The 22,314-nt window shown below is 33.7% G+C and overlaps 1 protein-coding gene across 8 annotated transcripts in view; it reads right to left on the bottom strand.

Annotated features, from left to right (window-relative positions):
* Positions 1–22,314, bottom strand: part of PHF14 (PHD finger protein 14) — a 172,764-nt gene that overhangs the window by 105,427 nt on the left and 45,023 nt on the right. For all 8 annotated transcript variants that reach the window (XR_550639.1, XR_550640.1, XM_008574666.1 and 5 more), the window contains 7 exons: positions 19,783–19,920; positions 10,455–10,601; positions 9,535–9,805; positions 9,114–9,220; positions 7,882–7,977; positions 5,989–6,092; positions 3,958–4,089 (listed from right to left, as the gene is read on the bottom strand). Coding sequence is in view for 6 of the 8 variants with exons in the window: in XM_008574666.1 (XP_008572888.1) it covers positions 3,958–4,089; positions 5,989–6,092; positions 7,882–7,977; positions 9,114–9,220; positions 9,535–9,805; positions 10,455–10,601; positions 19,783–19,920 (995 nt within the window). In the remaining 2 variants the exon portion in view is untranslated. The remainder of the gene's footprint in view (positions 1–3,957; positions 4,090–5,988; positions 6,093–7,881; positions 7,978–9,113; positions 9,221–9,534; positions 9,806–10,454; positions 10,602–19,782; positions 19,921–22,314) is intronic.

The following is a 22,314-nucleotide window of genomic DNA, read 5'->3' as shown; positions in this document are numbered from 1 at the left end:
TTGCGTAAGTCAAAGAAAAAAGGCTTTCAAGAATCTTTAAATATAATAAATCCAGTTGACACTCCACTTTCCAAATATTACAGATAATTCATGATTTACGTTTTTCCCCTCCACAAGTTATCTCTTTCAGTCTTCAAGGAGAACTCAGAATCCACCATAGTTTTTTTCTTATATCTAAACTATTGCCCATGCTAATTCTCCTTTTTTTAGAGGAAAGTCTTGAGAGGTAGCTATTTAAAACTTCAAGACTTGGCTCATATATTACCTCCTCAGTCAAGCCACACAGTCCCTCCTGCCTCTGAATTCTGTGAGTGTCTCTTTGAAGAGCAGGGAAACACATTTAACTCAACTTCTAAATTTTGTTCTTTTTGTAGTTAATAAATCTGAATAAAACTTTAAACTAATAATAGATATATATGTGTTATTGTATATATATAGTAAATATTCCATCCCAACACTGAAATTTCTACTAAAAGTAAATAGGGGTAAGAGTGGAGATTAAAATATTTGAAACAGACAAATTATCAAGAGAAACAAAAGAAAAAACTTTATGAAAACTCTTCATGAAGGGATTGTGTTTTCTTTTCATCTTGAAAGAATAAACAAAAGCATATCCAAAGAATAAAAGGATATAATAAATATTACTCAATTCTCTGTCAAATAATCTTTTGCAGAATATTTTTCAAATAATTAGTGCCTTGTGTTGAAACTTAATCCCCACTATAACTGTTGAGGGTGGGAAATTGTGGTAATTAAAAAGTGGGTCTTGAGGAGGTGATTAGACTGTAGGACCATGCCACAGTGAATTGACTAAAAATGGTGGTCGGGGCATGGTTTGGAGGGCTTTAAAAGGAGAGTGAATAAGGAGGTTAGTCTCTCTCTCTGCTCTCACCATCTTGCAATGGGAGGGGTCACTGTCACTACCACCAGATATATTCCCTGGACTTTGGACTTCCCAGCCTCAGAAGCTATAAGCAATAAATTTCGTTTTCTTTATAAATTACCCAGTTCCAGATATTTTGTTACAAGCAACAGAAACAGACTAATACAATTAGAAAGGCAAGACAAATTCTTATTGGGTGGAAAGATAACATTAGTACTCTAAAAGAATTATTAACTATTTGAGCTACTCTAATAAATCAAAAACCTTACTATTTATTTATATCCTACACCAAGCTTGTCTTAGAAAGAATTTAAGGAAGTGTGCAGATTATATATTTAAAAAAAAAATAACAAAAAACAAAATAACATAAACTAAAAGTGAGATAAAATACATTTTAAATACTAAGGGGAGGCAAAAGAAAATAAAGCCTAGATCACACCCTTACTAGCCCCCCTCTCTCCCCTGCCAAATTCCTCACCCACCTAATATTCTTCTTCATCTGCTTTGCCCAATTTAAGAAGCCCCTGGGTTTCCTCCTCTTCTCCTGGGCAGCTGAGTACTATTCAAGAAAAAATTAAATAACTGCACTTACTTATTCACTAAGCTTTCTTGCTATACAGTCTCAGCAATTTATCTGATTTTTTTCCACAGTAGCCATTACAAACCATCTGCTCCCCTCTCAAGCCTCCATCACCATCCCACGTTCTTTCCCTCTCAAGTCTCCATTGACTACTTCTATTTCACTGAAATGTCTGAGCCTGTCTAATGTGAACTCGCTCAACTTCCTTACTCTCCACCAATAATTACTTCTGTATCTTTATCTATCTCTTCTTTCTTATCACGTGCCTTAAATCAGCCCAACACAGCCCACTAAATTACCCTGGGATGAACTGAACAGAAAGTATACAGAGCTAGAACTAGTATCTTCATGAAAGGAGTGTTGGTACTGGAAGGAAAAGCTGAATAACAGGTGCTTAAAATAGTCAAGCAGAATGTGGTATCTGAGAAGTAAGACACTTTAGAGATTACATAGTAACTCTAGCTAGAGTTAGCATAAGGGGAATTCAGCAGTAAGGGTGTTACCACAGGCTTGTAAAGCAATAAGACAAAAAAAAAATCCAGAAACTGGTGACGTTTAGAAATATTATACCAGTGGGATTTGTGGAAATTTAAGCCAAAGATTGGAGCACAGTAACCAAACAGAGGTCCAGTTATAGGACCCTTTCCTTAATGAAGATTAGCAAGAACTAGGTAGGGACTAAAGCATAAGTCAATCATTGATGAGCTAATAAATGTCTAACACCAAGCTGGAGGAACAGCCTCAACTTGTGGTATTTGCCAGCTTCCATAGTATGAATACTGTCACCATGGCAATTTCAAACTACCAGCACGGCATCATTGAATGTGGAGTGGGGAAAAGATGTGTAGTAGCAATCTTATATGGTTTTCCTACAGTACATATCCAATAGAATTAACCTCAAAAACACAGATAATAGTAAAACGTAGTAAAACATTTAAAAAGTAGGAAGTTTTGAGTATTTTTTATCTTTAAAATAACTTTAAAAGTAAACTGAAGGCGATAAAAGCAAAAAATAAAAACTACTTCTCACATAAGGAAAAATAATAATTCTCTAAATCCTGCTCACTCCAAAATTAATACACCCAATTAACTGCTAACCAAAACTAAGTTGATCTTAGAGGCGAAAGGAAATTTGATTACTAGAAACTAGGAGAAATTGAAGGTTTCACTAAGCTGCAATATCAGCTACCTTTACTTAAAAACCACTGTAAACAATGAAAAGGCCCTATGCAGTTTAGGCCCTTTTGGGAGGGCTTTGACTAAAACACCCGAGGCCATGTACTTCGACCTGAAGAAGTCCTTCCAGAAACTCTCACACACTAAAAACCAGAGCACTATTAGAAAGGTCCATAACCTTATTTAAAGAAAGAACTGCACATCTCCATGTCCAAACTTACAAAAAAACTTCCTGGCCCTGGAGACTATCAAACTGGCGTTCAACCTACTCAGATGCTTATTATTAACATTGCTGGCACTCCAATATGCTATAGCAGTTTCTTCTTAAATTGTAGAAATATCTAAAACACATAAATAAATACCAAAAGAAATACACTCCATTATATTTGAAAAGAGCAGGCCAATATAACTATCTCAAGACAAACTGATAAAAGAACACTATAATAAAGCAATCCTGTAAAAACAGTGAAAAAATTTCAGCTCCCTAACAAAATGAGCAGAAGTAGCCTTAAGAGTTGAAACAAGGAGGTCAAAAACACGCTCAATGTGCTTGAGAACATGCAGAATCTTTTGTATAGATTACATTTAAGGATTTGGGGTTCACTTTTTTATAAAATTGAAAAGGTGATTTGCATTAAAAAAAAGTTCATGTTCATTCCAGAGTTTTCCTTTTCCTGTATTATCCTTCTCATAAGGAATTGGTCTACTAAAATTTGACCATCTGTTTCTCCCTTGGACTAAAATTAAGGAAAGGTTAAACTCACTACAGATATCATAAGCCTTTGCCAAACATCCGTAGTGATTCAGTATGCCTAAGTTAATGAAAAAAACAATTCAGAAATGTTTGTCAAATGTTTCTAGATTTTCAAAGAATGGTTGAACTTAAATATAACTAGCACGGATGACAAATATCAGAAGTAAAGCCTTCAATAACACTAACAGAAATAAAATATTAAATTATAAATAAAAGCATGAATATGGAGGCATGTTTATGATAAATTCATTTAATTTCAAAACAAAAATAAAGCTTTTGAGAAATTCTTAACAATAAAACAAGAGAACTATAAACACACTAGACAGAATTCACACCGTGAGAATCCACTGCTAAGATACCAAAATAGCCAAAATTAACTGAAAATTCATTTCTCAAAAAACTGTCACAGCTTCATTCATATAATTAATATTAATGAAAATATCAATCTAAAAAGTGCCAAATACTGTATTATGAATAATTTAACATGATAAAATAGATCATCCCATACTGCTAAAACTAAGAGTAAACCAATTCTAACATCTAAATCCCCTCCATTTTACTTACCAATAACTGTTTTTGGTCTTTCTTGGCATCCTTGTAAGAGGAGGATCCAAACATCCAAGATGGTAGTGGAGTTTACAGGTATCACACAGTAAAAGAAGATGCTGATCATGGTTCTTCTTACAAATTCCACAACTTAGAATAAAGGCAGTAAATACGAATTAGAATAATCATCATCAGTTTATTTATAACATAGTTTATATTTTAAAATCTCATCTTAATATTTCTTCTGTTGGGATCAAAAATTTGTTTTATAACACATCTTTTTATAGTATCAGTAACTAAATGTTAGTTCTAAATAATTCTGAGAGTGTTAAAAAAATACATTGGATATAGTATAAATTTAAATATTACTAGTGTCAAATCTTTCAAAGGGGCATATATAAGCAATTTATTCTCAACATCATCTTAATTTTAATTTTAATTATCACTTAAACCCATTTAACGTTAGTTCAATTTTTCTCTAGAAATATAAATTATAAAAAAGACGTTACTTCACCAACAAAACTGTTTTTTTGCCATTAATCATACACTCTTCAAAGGGCCTTCGACATGTAAATAAGCTAGAAATATAAATAAGTCTCTTTTCAAAATCAGAATCTGAGTTTTGGTACTATGTAAATTGATATTTACTCCAAAGATTGGGAGTTTTACAATTATTGTTACCTTTATTTTGAATTTTTAGCCTGTTTTTAAGAAATCTAACTTTTCTTGTGCAAAAAGACAACTATTCCTGAGAACACAAGCCTGAAAATCTAGAGTTGGGAATGTACAGACTGAGAGAAAAGTTGCAAAGAACCTAAAAGAGCCATCCACGTACAGAAACAGTGAAAGAGCAATGATGTTTGCCTTTTTTTAATACTTGGAAAAAAAAATATCACACCCACAAAAAGAAAAGAAAAACAAAAATGAAAACAAAATAACCAGTACCTAATCTCAGAGTAAAAAAGAAAAACCACTTAAATATATTCTGAAATAAAAAATTTATTGTAGTCACAAAAGTCAAAAGTATAGTGACATGCCTGATGGTTACAAGCGATTCAACTGTGTTTGGAAAAACTGGACTGAGATGTGCTAATGTTCACATTGTACACTAAGACAATAGTGGGCTTTTCCAATATTTCAAGGAAGTTATTTGTTATTACCTATGGAGACAGCCTCCAACAAAAAATGGGAGGTGGTTATGAGATAGGCAGTATTGCTATTGCTGCTATTTCTGAGAAAGAAATTTGGGGAATAATATGCATTTACATAGGGGTGTGTGTGTATAAATACGTATATGAATATACATGGATATATGTGTATTTGTGTATATATTTATGTATACATACACACACAAACATACCAGTGTCTTTTAAAAAACTTTCACTTAATCAATATAATGAATATAAGTTACATTAAAAAAAGTGAAATCCTAACCTATTTAGATATGAAGTCTAACTTCATAAAATCACTATAATGGTGAAAAGTAAAAATATTGAGCAAAGAAACTAAAGAAAAAAAATACATCCAGAAACAAAATTATTACAACTGAGTGTAGAGAGAAAAACCTACAGACAGACTCAAATCTAAAATTTATCTTCGTTATCAACTACCTACAAAGGAAACAGATTCAGATTATATATATGATACTCATCACTACCTAAAAACAAAACCCTACAACACATGCAAGTAAAATAAGATATAAATGCTCATTTATATATTATATTGTTTTAATTATTAAAGACAATAATCATCACGTTATTTAAAGCAACTTTCCAATTCCTCAAAGAGAACTGTTTATTTCCATGGAGCTTATGCAGATACACCCCCAGTTATTTAAAGGATACAAAAGTCATTTATCTTATTAAAACAGCAATGAAAATCTCTTCTATCACTCAACCTGTAAAGCATCTTTGATAAAATGAACTTCAAATGCATTTAACTTAAATTCTGGTATGAACGTAATTTCATTCTCAAATACTTGAAGTATCTTCTTACTTGTATTAGCTAAAAAAATACACAATATTATTCTATCATAACTTCATTACTTGCCTATAAAGTACTGCAGGAAGAGTAGATGTCTTTTGTGTACCTCCTTCTTTTTTACTTGGTTTTCTCTCCTTCGGTGCTCGCAAAATTGCTGGTATGTTCAACTTCTATTGATTTGAACAAATGCAATATATATTGTTTTAAGGAAGAAATATAAATAATGCAACATTTGCCTCTATTTGCCACTCAAGCCAACTAAATATGCTAGGACTGTGAGGGGAAAATCTGCTTTACCAGCTATTACACTGACAAAAAGGATTAAAATGAGTTTTTGCCTAATAGTTACTTCCATTAGAAACCTGTAATTACATATTTTCTTCAATTTTCAGTGGTAAACCAAAACATTATGAAATGTAAACTTCTACTTTAGCTTTAAAAAGGGAAAGTACAAGTATTTAAATTGAGGCTTAAAAAAAATAATATGGTACACTTTACAAAAAGAGTACCAAGGCCGTTTATTTTCCTCAATGTCCCAGCTATATTGGTGCTCCATAGGTTAATTAGAAAAATTATCTTATTGGACCATACTCCAACAAAGCAAATGAGATTCTCTTTGGGTTTCTACTAATCTGTAGTATACTGGCTTCTCAGACAGTAACCATCTATCAAAGTCATTTCTTGGAGGCCTGGTGGGCCCACATCTGTTCAACCAACTGGAAAAAAGTGTCATGCAAGTGGTACAGATGAATTCTACTTCTGCTGTGTATTTTACATTTGTACAAGAAAACTTACAAGCCTCTGTTAAAAGATATTTAACAAATGAAAATGTCTTTTATAGTAGATAATGTTATAGGAGACTCTTATAAAACAAACTTGCAAATCAAGCCAAAAAATAATCCAAGTTGACAAATAAACTAAAGCCTTGCATTCAACATTAACTTCTCTAAATATTAAATATAAAACATCATAATCTTCCAAAAACCCATCAGCAACCTATCAATGGGAACAAAGGTTAATTCTTCCAGAGACGACTACTCACTCTCACTTGTTAAAATAAATTATTCTTTATAATACAAATCATGCACTCTGCTCACAAAAGAAGCATCTTCAAAGATTGCATGGCACAGTACAAATCAGTACTACTTCATAAAATAGTATATCTACACAATTATGCCATGAATTTCTCTTTGTATGTAAACTTCTGAAACAAGTACAATAAAAAATATCTGTTCTTTGAAAAGACTCGTTCACAAATCAAACTACTTTCATAGTGAAAGAACCATAAACAGTGAGTCTCTACCGTCCTTAAAAAATGTAATTAAAATGATTTGAAAAAACTAATTTATCAATTATATTACAGTACTAAAAACAGCATCCATTTGGCAATAATATTTCTTTTCAACACCAAGAACTTTAACAGTCTAAAAGTGTTAAGGATATTTTTATTTCATAACTACAATAGCTATCTTTGAAGTGTGAAAACTATACTCTTTAAACATTAAAGTTTAAAAAATCATGTCCTATATAGCTTGAAACCAAATAAACATAAAAATGAATCTCTTTAGTTTGCCTTTTTAAATTTTACATAAAAAAAAGAAAAGAAAAAATGTGGCAAAGAATTAAAACAGCTAAATTAAAGAAAGAAAAATGTAGAAGGAATAACTCATGCTTCAAATCTTAGCTTCATCACAAATGACAAGTCAGACAGTCAGAGCAAAAGAAAAAATTGTGCAAACAAGATAGCTGCTGAAACAACCAAATTAAGCTACCGGTCTCAGTAGGCAGTTTCCAATGCTCTAGATATTTTGGGCAGAAATCATTATCCTGGAGTATTAGGCCCTGATCAAACAGAATTCTTCAGTTACCAAGGTGACAGTTGTATCAGAAATCTTGTCTCTGAAAATCGCACAGAGAACAAGAACTGAAGAAGGAGATAGCAACTGGAAAGAAACTAACCTGTCCTGTGATTCTGCCTAGTAAGGCCCATATTCCTTGCCCTTCACTTCGAAGCTTTCCATTCAGGTTCTGTAGTTCTTCTAAAGATTCACATAGCTACAAAGTTAATAAGTCAAATTAGTAAACTTCATTAACATAGGTGAAAATTTAAATAACTTATCAATAAATGTCTAAGAATAGCTACATTTATATTCCACATATTTTTAATATATTCAAGTCATAATACCACTGACAGACAAGGCTATCCAATTATTTAGTGGCATCAATAAGATGTGAGTATTCTGGTTTTTGCTAGCAGTTTTACTAACGATAATGATACCTACATTTATATTTTCCGTTACGGTTTGCTATATAATTTCACACACATTCTACTAATTAACTCTTATGACTCTATCAAGATGCATTGCCACCATTTTCCCAATGAGAAAACTAAGGATCACAGAGTTTTTGTGAGCTGGCCAGGATCACAGAACTAGCAAGAATTCCTAAGTCTTCTGAATCTAATCCCAGTACTCTTTTCACTGCAGTGTGGCTAATTATTGGAAGTGTACTTCCTAATTTTTTTTTTTAGCACTTAACATATTTTCTAACAGTAAGTTAATACCAGTTCAATATGCTATTACTTAGTACTTGACATTTCAGCTACATCTTGCTTTTATATGATATTTCTTTTTGATCTCTCTCACCATACAATGAAGAGGTACAATGAAATTTTAAATTGGGAAGTATTTTTTTAATCAAAAGTAACATTGCAATACAATTCAAGATAAAAACAGTAATTTAAATATGTTTCTAAATTTTCTACAAATTTAGGAAGAGAAGCTCTATAACTCTGTGTAGAAATAAGGAATGGAATCAGACGGAGTGGCTTCAGACCCCAATTCTAGGATTTGACTACCTATGTGAGCCCGGGCAAATTACTTAACTTCTTCAGGACTCAGTTTCCACCTCTAAAATGTGAGCAATAAACATAACCTACACTATAAAGTTAAGGGGAGAATTAAATGAGTCAATACATGTAAAGAGATCAGAATTATGCTTGACCCATAGAAAGTGCTTAGTAAGAGATAGTGATAATAGTGAAGATAATGAGGAGTAGGAGTTATACAGAAGAGCCTAAAAGCTCTAGAAGAATTTCAAAATGAATCATTAATAGAAACATAAATAAAATCGCAAAAAAGATCATCAATAAGATCTATTATATTAAGTTGCGTGTTCTGCAGCCAACTTACCTTATTATATTCCACATGTAGCTTTTCTTGTTCATTCTCTAATTTATCCTTTATATTCTTTTGTTCAGCCATATTTTCCTGAATTTGAATCATGCGCATATTTCTCTCTATTTAAATTAAATATCCAATTTTATGTTTAGTAGAAAGTAAAAGCTGATAAATAAAATACACAAAGAATCTAGCCATAGAGATGACCACATGGATAAGCCTACATTGTTTAACATCCTTTTAAGAATATTCACAAATACATGAATGTAGCATTTTACAAAAACCCACAACTTATTAGGAAAATAAGCATGCCTTTATGTGTTATATGTAGCATGGCTAATAAATTTCTAAAAATTAACAGCATATCAAATATTTTCACTGAGAACAATTTGCTATGAAAATATATCTCTATTTTTAAGTTATCTATACTGACCAAAATAATAATTCACAAAATCAGCTGTGAGAGCTGGTTGCTTATGTTTTCGCCTTCCATCCACACTAGAACTAGTATCTGAATTGTCCACTGGAAAGATATCCGTACTGATCCCCATCAGTTCTGCTTTCCGCATCAGTTTACGAATGGCTGAAGCACTACTAGTGAGTGGTCTGGGCAGCTTTTCCCTTGGAACCCAGGCCTGTGGTCTGGTGGATCGAGCTAGCTCTGCTTTGGCACGATATTGCTGAAGCCGGGCATTGATCCTTGCCTATAAAAGAAATATATACAAGCTTAAATAATAATAAAATGGAACATACTCCTTACGACTTTTACTCCCATGATTAGAGACAGTAAAGATAATCAGAATTTCCTATATCAAGGTAAATTATATGTATCAATGGTCCTTAAGGTATACTGTATAATTCTTGAGTTATAATAAACTACATCTACCACCAGGTAGATGTCCTAATTTATAATCAGAGTTGTAAGAAACTAATTTAAGTTGAAGTTTCTCTTCTCAATAACTGCAAGTCTCCATAGATTTATTTAACATAAATGTTAATGTACATACATAGAAATATATCTTAAACAATGAGCAAGCTGATCAAATCCTTTCCATAAAAAAACATTAGAACAAATTGATAAGCAGATAGTCAACATACTGCACAGATAGAATAATTTCCTCTCAGCTACATTTTCCAATGTGGAAATGTACTTTATAAATGGCTGCTCTGTTTACTAGATAAGGAGTAAAGCATTTAGCCACAAACTGTATTCACCATTTACTTTAATCACAATCCACTTCTTAGGTAACTAACCAAATTTCATAATTATACTTCATATGCCATTGGCAAACACACGTGAGATCCGAAATACGTAACTTAAAAAAAAAAAGATATTTGGCATGAATCCCATACCTCTGCTTCTGGTGATAGTTGTTTCTCTCTCTCTTGCAAAGACATTTTACAATAAGACTGTAGAGCCAAGTAGTTTTTTCTCTTCCATTTTCTGTCTAATCTATCTGCATGTTGCTTACAATAAGCAAAAAATGGATCTGCTATATCCTATACAAAAAAGAGGGAAGAAAAAAGTGAACATTTTTACTCCAGGGGTCAGAAAAAACCTAACACAAAAAACTGGTGTTTCTTTTTTTAAAAATCCCCTAGTGTTGGTTACTTCTATAATAAATTATAAAAGCAATTTTTATAAATAATAATAAAGATTACTACTTTAGAAACTTAATCCTGTAATCAACTCCAAATTACCAGCTTTCAAGTTAATTTTTTTCTTTCAAGGGCCTTGTGGATTTAAAACTACTGAAATGAAATCTTATGTATTATTTGGGTATATGTGTATTTTTTTTTTAAAATCACTGTTTAAAACAAATAAGATATTAATAATGTCAGGTAGAAATGGTCATTAAATATTAAAGTTATGCATACATAAATTAATATTGCACAACATATCCCAAAACCATAGGACTAACCTATACAGATAAGTGGGGCATTTCTAACTGACTAGCAAGGCATAGACCAATTCCACCTAAGACAAAAATAGATTAAGACCAGGCACTATCAATAAAAAAATTTAGATATCCCTCTGCTGGGAAAATAGAATGGTTTGGTCAGGGCCCTTGCCTTGGGTCCAGTTGGGTGTGGTTCAGCATCCTCTGTAAGCAAAGAGAGAGAGAGAGAGTTTGGTAAAGCAGGCAGGCGGGCATCAGCCTCAGGTGTCCACCCAGAGCAACCATGCTTTCCAACCTATGGCTCCAAGGACCTTTTGGCTGGTTACCTAGCTCACAGACCTGCGTGAAGGGGTCTGGTGACCCAGACTGGCGTATGAAGGGTTTGTGACCCAGTCTGTGAATGAACTTGAATGGGTATGGGAGCTCTAGACTCAGCCCTAGTGCAACAATCGGCCCAGTTGGTGCAGGATTACTGGCAGGTAAAAGAGCCCTACCAACAACTAGTGTGGTCGCCTAGCTTTACAATTGGCGTCATGAACAAGATTAAGAGAGCTAGACACCCCCTTACCTCTAAAACTTCAAGCAGCCATCTGTCATGATAATAGCCTAATGGTATATTTTTTATTTAAAAAGAAAAAAATGTAATGGGTCCTTAACATTAAAAAAAGCATATAAGCCAATTCTGTAGTGTGATATCCACAAATGTCACAGTATAGAACTGTGTTTAAGATCACAGAATTTGGAGATATAAAAACCTAGATACAAATACTGGCTCCACTAGCTGTGTGACTTCAAGTAAGTTGCTTAACATCTTTGGGCCTCAGTTACCTCATTAGTAAAATGGGGTTTAATAATAATTACTTCATATGGTTATAAAAATAAAATACAAAAATGTAAGCAGGAGACTACATTAATACACACACATGCACAGCTGTTTTTTTCATAATCTGTCCTCTCACCCCCTGCCACTCAAATATAAGCTTCCTTAAGAGCACATCATTTGTCTGTTTTGTTCACTGCTATCTTTATAGGGTATATTTCAATGCCCAACACATAACAGGTCGATATGACTGTTGAGTAAATACGGTGAATGAACAACATTAAAACACATTAATTTGCAAACTTTGACTAGCTAAAGATAAGAGAAAGGCAAGCCAAAAACTCGAGCTAAAATTTCTGATTCTCCCAGGAAATCTTCTCCTTTCTCTATTTATATCACTTTCTGTCCATATTAGGCACTTGTGACATTTTTAATGCCATCTTGTATGGTTGTTTAATACACTGTTTACCATTTATCCCCACCTAGATGGATATTGTGCCTTAAAGCTGCTTTTATGTTCCCTGACAGACTCCTTCACAACAATAGCTAGCTCAGTCCCTTGTATATATACATAGGCCCTCGATCATAATGACTGATTAATTTCTCTAAGTATTATGAGCCTACTTGTAAATAAAAATTTCACTGTTTCTAAACAAAGTTTAGGTCACTCCTTAACACAGTCTAACTGGGTTTAGAACATGAATACAATAGTGACTGCTATATTCATGTCCCACAAATGTTTGATGAGGTATATCTCTGGCATCCCTCAACTGCTGTGCCTTGAAGACATTTTATGACTGTTTATCCTACAAGTTGTAGTTTATTTCTTAAGGAGTCTTGTATTCAAATCTGAAAAACCCAAACAATAAAGAACAAAAAGAAAAACAATATATTTGAACTAAAATTGTTCATTTCTTATGCCAATACTTGAAATTTCTAGGACCTTTTATAGATAAAAAATTTAAATGCAAATTCAACATCCAGATGCCTGGCGTCTATATAACAAAAGAGAAAAATAAATTTGACCATGTATATATTTTGTCCTTTACATGTTTCTGTATCATAAACAAAACCATGTCTATAGCTGTTTAGTATTTCTTTCTATAAAAACTGAAGGTAACCAATTTAGTTTTCTTGATATTTTTCAATTGGATTCTGTCTGAGAATCTAAATTCAACTTGACCTCATTTGTAAAGGTCTTTTTCCCCATTTGACATTCATCACTCGTTCATTTTCCCTTAACTTTTATGACTAAAGTATTTTTTCAATTTTTTTTTATTGTGGTAAAATACACATAACATAAAATTTGTCATCTTAACCATTTTTAAGTGTACAGTTCAGCAGTATTAAATACATTCATAATGTTGTACAACCATCACTACCATCTATTTCTATAACACTTTTTTATCTTGTAAAACTAAAACTCTACATCCATTAAACAATAACTTCCTCCCCATGCCGCCCTCTCCCCAGGCTGTGGTAACCACCATTCTACCTTGTCTATGATTTTTTACTACGTTAAGCCCTACATATAAGTGGAATCATAAAGCATTTGTCCTTTTGTGACTGGCTTATTTCACTTAGTATTCATCCATGATACAGCATAATGTAGAATTTCCTTTCTTTTTAAGGCTGAATAATATTCCATTATATGTATATACCACATTTCCTTTATCTATTCATCCACTGATGGACATTTAGTTTGCTTCCACCTCTTGGCTATTATGAATAATGCTGCATGAACATAGGCTGTGCAAAATGTCTCCTTGAGATCCTATTTTCAATTCTGTAGGATGTATACCTAGAGTGGGATTGCTGGATCATATGATAATTCTATTTCTAATTTTTTGAGAAACTGCCATACTGTTTTCCACATCAGCCATGCCATTTTACATTCCCACAAACAGTGTACTAGGATGCCAATTTCTCTACATCAACACCTATTACTTTCTGTATTTTTGATAGTAGCCATCCTGATGGGTGTGAGGTGGTATCTCATTGTGGTTCTGATTTGCATTTCTCTAAAGATTTGTGATGTTAAGCATTTTTCTTGTGCATATTGGCCATTTATATATCTATCTTCTTTGGAGAAATATCTATTCAAGTCCTTTGACTATTTTTGAATTGGTTTGGGGTTTTTTTTAAGTTTTAGGAGTTTTCTACATAGTCTAGATATTAATACCTTATCAGATTTATGATTTGAAATATTTCCTCCTGTTCTGTGGGTTGCCTTTTCACTCTGTTGATTATGGCTGAAGGATTTTTATCAATTTGTGATACTGTTAAATATATATTTGGTCTTCATCCCAGTTTCCTGGCATACAACTCCTAAAATCCTTAGAATCACCAGTGATGTCTTTTTATACGTTAATGAGTTGACTGATGGCTGGCAGTCCCTAGGTAGCTTCTGGATGGGAACTGGTCACCTAAAGCAATTCAGGATTAGAGGGCTGAGACTTTCAGTCTCACCCACCCCCAACCACTAGGGAGGGGAGAAAGGCTGAAGGTTCAGTTGATCACAGATGGCCAATGATTTAGTCAATCATGCCTATGTAATGAAGCCCCCATGAAAACCCCCAAAAACTGGATTCAGAAAGCTTCCTAATAACTGAACATGTGTAGGTTCCTGAAGGGTGGTACAACTAGGGAGGGCATGGAGCTCTGCACCCCTTCCCCCATATTTCACCCATGCACCTCTTCAGGTAATATCCTTTATAATAAGTGGGTAATTGTAAGTATTTCCCTGAGTTCTGTGGACCACTCTAGCAAATTAACTGAACCCAAAGAGGACGTTGTGGGAACCCCAACTTGAAGCTGGTCAGTCAGAATTCCTGAGGCCCAAACATACAACTGATGTCTGAACTGGGGGCAGTCTTGGGGATTGAGCCCTTAACCTGTGGGATATGACACTACCTTTAGGTAGATAGTTTTGGAATTGAATTGGAGGGCACCCAGCTGGTGTCCGCTGCAAAATCAACTGCTTGCGTGGTGTGTGGGGTAAACACCACACATACTTGGTCACAAAGTCTTCTTTATGTGTTGATTATTGTTAAGTGAGAGTATAAGAAAAGCACTTTGGTTTGTTTATTCCTATATTCTGGCAATTCTTAAACCACTCATATATACTGTATGCAGAATACGGCTATCTGAAACGAAGGTGAACTAAATCTAAATTTATATTAAGCATTTTTATATACTTTATATATATATATATTTTTTTTTCCCCTTTTTTTTTTGTCTTTTTTACTGACTGGCAACGGGATCGCAACCCTCGGTGTTGCACCCGCACCGCGCTCAGCCAGTGAGCGGGAACTGGTCTCCACATGGGATCCGAACCCTCGGCGGGAGCGCCGCCGTGCTCTCAAGCAGCGCACTCTCCAGTGTACCACCAGGCCAGCCCCTATACTTTATATTTTTAAAATTTATTTTAAAATATATGGCAGTTTCTTTAACCCTCATGAAAATATTATCTTTATATCTTTATATTTACCTAAAATATTATCTATATATTTTTTATATTTTATATAAAAAACACTAATACTAATCCAGCTAATCACAAACAGCAAATAAACTCTTGTCAAAGGGTATGGACAAAGGAATGATCAAAAGAAAGATCTGACTTACATTTTAATGGAATCATGCTAACTATGCTAAAAATAGCTTCTATTATCTAGAAGAAAGGTGGCAAACTATAACTTTGGAGTTAAATCTCTCCTTTCTTGTTAATAAAGTTTTATTGGAACACAGCCATGCTCACTAATTTATGTGTGGTCCGTGTCTGCTTTCACACTATGATGGCAAAGTTAAGTAAGTAGGTGTGACACAAACCATAGCCCCTCAAAACCTAAAATATTTACTATCTGGCTCTTTATAGAAAAAAATTTACCACCTTCTACTCTAGAAAAGCAAGAGCAGAAACAGGAAGTTATTATATTAATCCACGTGACAAAAAAATGACTTGAACTAGGATAGTGGCAATTAAATAAGGAAGAAGACATATTCTGGAAATATACTGAAAATATAGCTGATAGGGCATGGAGTGTGAGAGAAATAGTCTGAGTAACTATGATAGAGTTAATCTAGAATAATCTAAAAAATTAAAAAATTGCCAAATGTCTGACATGGCCACATAAAGGTCACTAAAACTCCCATATAAAATGTCTAAATTTAAGCAATGTAACCTCTCAACAAACTCATTCAAAATTATTTGATCCACCAAGAGACCATTCCTACCCATCTGGTTCTCTTAGCAATATTAAAGTTTCAGTTGAAGAGCCAAAGATCTAATTTGAGCCCTGAAAATTTAATTCATGAATAACTTTAGTCCATTAAGTCAAAGGTTGTGGAAAAAATTAGTAAAATCCTTAATAATCTTATATTGTTTCAAAGAAAATCTTTTACATAACAGAGTGTAACAACATTTAATAGTAGTAAAATTGTAATTTAATCACTGAAGAAACTTCCACGTTTTAGCTGGAATATAAGTAACCTTAAGACTAACAATATGATGGGAAACATAATAACATAAGTTTCAGTAAGAATAACTGAATATGTGCTATAGCTCAGTTCTAAAAATAATATATGCTGTGTCATAATATGGTTTGAATACCCTTCAATAAGACATGTGTAATAATATGGTTTAACTATTCTTCCTAAAGCAATCTGTAATATTTGCAAAGTAGGTCAAAAAGAATAGAAACTTCGAATGGATCGTCACCAATGAGATAAAGCACTATGTCAGAAGACTATAAAAAGTCATAAAAAATATGGCAAGGTATATGTTGTTATTGGATAAAACTGAAGTGTTTTTCTATTTTTCAACCTTTCTTTTACAGCCTGTATAAAACAGCCATGGGAATATAAAAAATCCAAGTTGATAAGTCAGTCTCTAATTAAAAAAAAAAAAAAAGCTTCCTAAAGAATGTCTAAAGAGAGTATAAAACTAAAATAGATGGTAAGATAAGCTCACAAACAATAGATCTATTTTAATTTAAAATTTGTTTCTTAACTTAAAATGCGCTGTTACATTACATGAATCCTAATGAACAGAAGTCCAACAATACACAAACAGCCAAGATCTTCATTTTAATAGCATGATTACCACCAAAAGCAAACCTCACTGATTCCTGGGTTTTGAAACACTATTCAGAAACCTTTATAATTTTCCAATTCTCCAAGTATTTATAACAAAAGACCAGGAGCATATGTAAATATGCTTTGAAGCATTTTCCCCAAAAACAGACTGAGCAAGCTAGTGAATAAGGAGAAAAGTCACATTTTATTCTAACATCCAGCTCCTACATAGTCAATCAAGGGAGACAGAAAGGCAAGAAAGACATCTCAGGCCCAATTTCTAAATTCTGGTGTATTTCGGATTTCCCTGCTGTGAATATAGGAAAAATACACTGTCTTTCCTCTATACTCTTACTCAACAACAATCACAACAGAAGACAGACTTCTATGACCAAATGTGTAGAGATTTCTCCCCACTGGCAAGCAAGCCAGCAATTTCTCAGCAGACACAGCGAGGTGTCCTCCAATTCAATTCCGACACTATCTGTCTGGTGATAGCATCAGATCCCACAGGTTGAGGGCTCAGTCCCCAGACGGCTCCCCCACTTCAGATGCCAGTCACAAGTTCAGGCCTCTGGCACTTCTGACTACTACAACCAATACTTTCGTTCAATTAGTTTCCCTGAGCAGCTCAAAGAACTCAGGAAACATGTACTAACATTTACTAGTTTATTATAAAGGATATTACAAAGGATAGAGATGAAGAAATGCGTATAGGGAAGTGTGGGAGAAGGGGTGCGGAGCTTCCATACCCTCTCTGGGCGAGCCACCCTCCAGAAATCTCCACAGCTTCTGCTATCTAGAAGCTCTGTGTTTTTATGCAGGCTTCATTAAAGAGACATGATTGATTAAATCACTGGCTACTGGTGATCAGCTTAACCTTCAGTTCTCCACTCCCCAGAAGTTGGGGGAGCTTGGTCTTTCCTGTGACCAGCCCCCATCTAGAAGCTGCCTAGGGACTGCCAGCCATCATTAGTTCCAGAAAGAACTCATCACTTCAGAGATTCTAGGGATTTTAAGAGTTGTTTATCAGGAGATGGGGGTGAAGACCAAAAATACACATTTTCACAATATTACACCTGTAAATTTCCCCAGATTAGCTCATAGATATAAACACACTGACCACAAACTGACAGCAAACTACTTACCTAGCACAATATTATGTTTTGTTTGTTTCATTTTAATTTGCATGTCTTTAAATGGAGGGACGTAATCTCCAAATCACTACTGACTCCATTACATCACACTGTTCCATATCTGGCTACTTCACATATTTTTGTTAATTAACTAGCTACTGTCTTCCCAAAAAGGATGGCATATGGTTCTATGCAAAGGGACCCAAACTATCACAGTATAAAAGGCAAAGCTCTGAACAAGTTCTAAAAGAAATGGCTACAAAGGTACCTTCCTGACTGCAAAGCTCAAAGTTTTCCAGAAGTAGACAACTAACCTTAACCTACAGATTCCCTGCTTCAGGTATTTACCTGCCATTTATCTGGTCCTTTAAGTCTTACTGGTATTGACCCTAGGCACTTGTGTCCACCATCCTGAGCTGTTGCCATGACTAATCCACACAACACTATTGTACAATTATACCTCTATGTCTGCCCAGTAGCTGTGAAATGCTCAGTGATCAATCAAAATACTGTTCCTCAGAATCAGAAATTGGAACAAAAACAGATTTACATATTGAAAATATAATTCTATAAGATCCATTTATTCATAAAATATACCTCTCAAACTTTTCTCAACAAATTTTCATCATCAGATTATCTTTACTTGTTTCCTGGCTATGAAATAAATGTACTAAGATAAAAGCCTAGCACAATAAACATTTTTATTTGATATTGAAAATTTACCTAATAAAGAAGGAACATAACAAGAAAAGGCTTAGGCATTGCTATAAAGCCATCATAAACATGCAGTTAAAACTACTGAATAAACATTTGTTCAAATTAAGAGCTTAAAGAATCAACTGAACCTGTTCTCAGGATCAAGACACTCTTAAAAACTACTGAGGACCCCAAAGAGTTTATATGTTTTTAGACAGTCACCATATTAGAAATTAAAACAGAACTTTTAAAATTAATCATTAATTTATTTTAAAGAATAAGTCCATTACATAAGTATACATTTTTATTTAAATAACTATAATTTAAGCCATTTACAACATTTAGAGAAGAGTGGCATTTTTTACATTTCTGCTTATCTCTTAAATGTGTTGATAGTTGACATAAAAAAAGATACCTGGATTCTCAAAACTGTTTCCCCATTCAATATGTTATACTGTTATATTGTATGGAATCTCTAGAAATCTCCACTATTACTCATGAGAGAACAGAGTTTTAAAAAGTAAATACCATTTTCATATTGTTATTGAAAAGAATTTTAACCTCAGACTCCTTGAAAGAATCTTAACAGGTCCCCAAAACACACTTTGAAAACAACTGATTGATTAACTTAAAGCCAATAAGCCTGGCAGGAGTACTATGGAATTACAAGTAATGGTAAAGAGTAACAAAGATACTGAAGACAGGGTAATAATTTTATTTAGAGAAAAAAAAAGCAAGGTTACCCAAATACAAATTCAGATTCCCATATAAAATACGCTCACATTTTAATGATTTAAAACACACTGGATCATCTTTTATTTTACTGGTCACATCTCCCAATAAAAATTTTAACCTGTTCTCCAGAAGTCTGACTAGTTTTAAGAATGACAAAACTCATAGATATTTACTTTTAAAGTTTTAGACCAGTTATCTAGGCAAAAATGTTAAAAATAAATTTTAAATTTCTTTTATGATTTATACTTGTTACAGTATATAATAGAGTCATAAGAAGTCTTATAAACATAATCACCAATTAAGGGTTTAAATAAATCTACCTCTTCTGCTGCTGCCTCTGAAAGCAGACCTTCCTTCTGGGCACAGGTCACATGGAAATAGGCCCTGCACATCCCTGCATCACAGCTGATGCAAACTCCAGTTCTAGCAAAGCGAGGGTCTTCACAAAAGCTACACTCCTACAACAGAATAACAAGAAAACCCTTGGAACAAAAATATTTTCAGAACAAAGACTGCATTCTCATGAAAGTATCAACTAAATATTTAAAACACTAAATAAATACAATTAGTTAACCAATAGTGTACCAATACAAACAATAATTGTAGGCAAGCCAAGAGTTAACATTAAAAAAGGTAATTTATCTATTTAGTTTTAATAAACCAAAGTGACTGATATAGTGATGATAACAACAAATAATAATAATAATATTATTTGAGGACTTACTATGTGCCAGGCACTATTCTAAGCACTTTACATATACTAATATATGTAATCATATAACACTAACTACTAAGCTAAGAGCTACTGTAATTATTCCCATTTTACACATGAAAATATTAAGATAAAGATAAATTAAAAACCTATTCAAAATAACAAAGAAAGTAATTGGGAGTCAGGATTCAAACCAGGACAATTTTACTTTAAAGCCCACCATTAAGCTATATTAACTCTTAAACAATATGATACTGCTTGAAAAATTACAGAAAATAAATAAGAGATCAGAGAAAACCCACCAAAAAAAATAGACATTGCAACCAAAGAAATCATGCATTTTTAAAAATATCTTTAAGACAACTAAAAATAATTTTAACTAAACAATCTGGTGAAATTCTAAGTGATACAAAATGTAGCTAATTATTTACATTCTTTCTGTATAAAAGGAAAAAAACTATAAAACCAAAAATATAAACTGTTGAAATTACCCAAAATCCTCCCATTAAATTATTTCTTTATCCTTTTTACTACCTTAATGAGAGAGAGGGGGGAAAAAACCCTAGTCTAAAAATACAAACTGCTGGTAACAGGAATCTTAATATAAGAAAAACCTGTTAGACTGTGAAAGACTGCTAGTGAACAATTAAAAAATTGTTTAGTACATGTATTCTAATTAAACTAAATATGAGGGAAACATGTTAAGAGGAAAATAAATTTCAATAGACACTAAAAATATTATTTTAATACTATAATAGTTAGTAACTACCTACTGGGTAGCAGCGCCAGACTGAACATCAGCAATGAATAAAAAAGAACAAAAAGACACTGGAAGTAGATGTGAACACATCCCCAAATCCTGACACTCTACTGCCTAGCTAAGTGTCTTTTTCCAATCTTAGCAGAAAATATATAATAAAAAATACTGGCAAATATCAATCGAAACATGAGATCAAAAAAAGAGAGGAAGAGAGAAAAAGAGAATGAAACACAGAGAAAGAGAGGAAGAAAGGGAGAAAGTGAAATAAATTAAATTATGTAAAGGATGTCAAAACCATGAATAGAGACAAATTGTTTAGGATAGTTCCCTGAGTGAGTAATTTAATGTAATATGATGAAATTGAGCCAGGGATTTCAGATTGAATACAAGGAAAAATCTCATGACAATACAGTCTTACCAGATTACAGAACAATCTATCAAAGAAAATAGAATCTTCCTCAATTGCCTAAGTCATTTAAAATGCTAGTGAACTAAGCAACTGAGAAAACAAGGGAGAACATAATCAAGATTGGAAAATTGGTACAAAATACGGTCGACTAGAGCTGTCTCAGTTATAATTCAGAATATTGTGCTTGATTTTGCAGATGAGCTAGACAGTACATCATTTCCAATTCCATTTCCCAGTGATACTTTGCTAAAGCAAAATAAGCAAGAAGCCATTAGCCTGTTTCCATACCCAGAACCCTCACACAAGCAAACCGAAATTTAATTTAGAGGAATTCCTTATAACCGATCAAATTTTAAAAACTGTCCGGAGCCATAGAGCCCAGCTGTTGCCTAAGAGCCTGCCTGCCTGTCCAGAGCCAAAGAGCCCGCCCAGCTATTGCCTCGAGGCCTCAGAGCCTTGTTAGCTGTTATCTTCCGTCCCTCCCTATCCTGTGCACTATGGGTGTAGGTAATTTTAAAATTTGCCATAGATAATGAGAATTTTCCATTTACCGGAACAACCCACCCTGTGGTTTTCTCAGTAAACCATCTGCATACTTAATCATCTGCTGATTCCCTCCTGCTGTCTATATAAACTGTGACCTTCTGGCTAATAAACGAGACTTGATCAGAATACTGTCTTGTCTCAATTTCTTGCGTCTCTTGTTCCATCCCATTCCCACCCCCCCCCAGGTCTGTGTTGAATATCCCGCGGGTCGGGACATTTTTGGTGCCCAAACGTGGGGCAATGGACATGGGGGACACCGTGAGGAAGATGGCACATCGGAGGGTCAACCACTGAAAATGAAAGAGTAAAACCTTCGTCCATCGCAGGAATCTGCTGCGTCAGTATAAGGTGAGTAAGCGCGCCCGATAATGGGACAAGAATTAAGAATTAAGTTGTCATGATGTGTACATAAGACAGTTACAAAA

The sequence above is a fragment of the Galeopterus variegatus genome, unplaced genomic scaffold (assembly GCF_000696425.1).
Source record: "Galeopterus variegatus unplaced genomic scaffold, G_variegatus-3.0.2 Scaffold1083, whole genome shotgun sequence".
Taxonomy (NCBI): Eukaryota; Metazoa; Chordata; class Mammalia; order Dermoptera; family Cynocephalidae; genus Galeopterus; species Galeopterus variegatus.
This window is presented reverse-complemented; position numbering and strand designations above follow the sequence as displayed.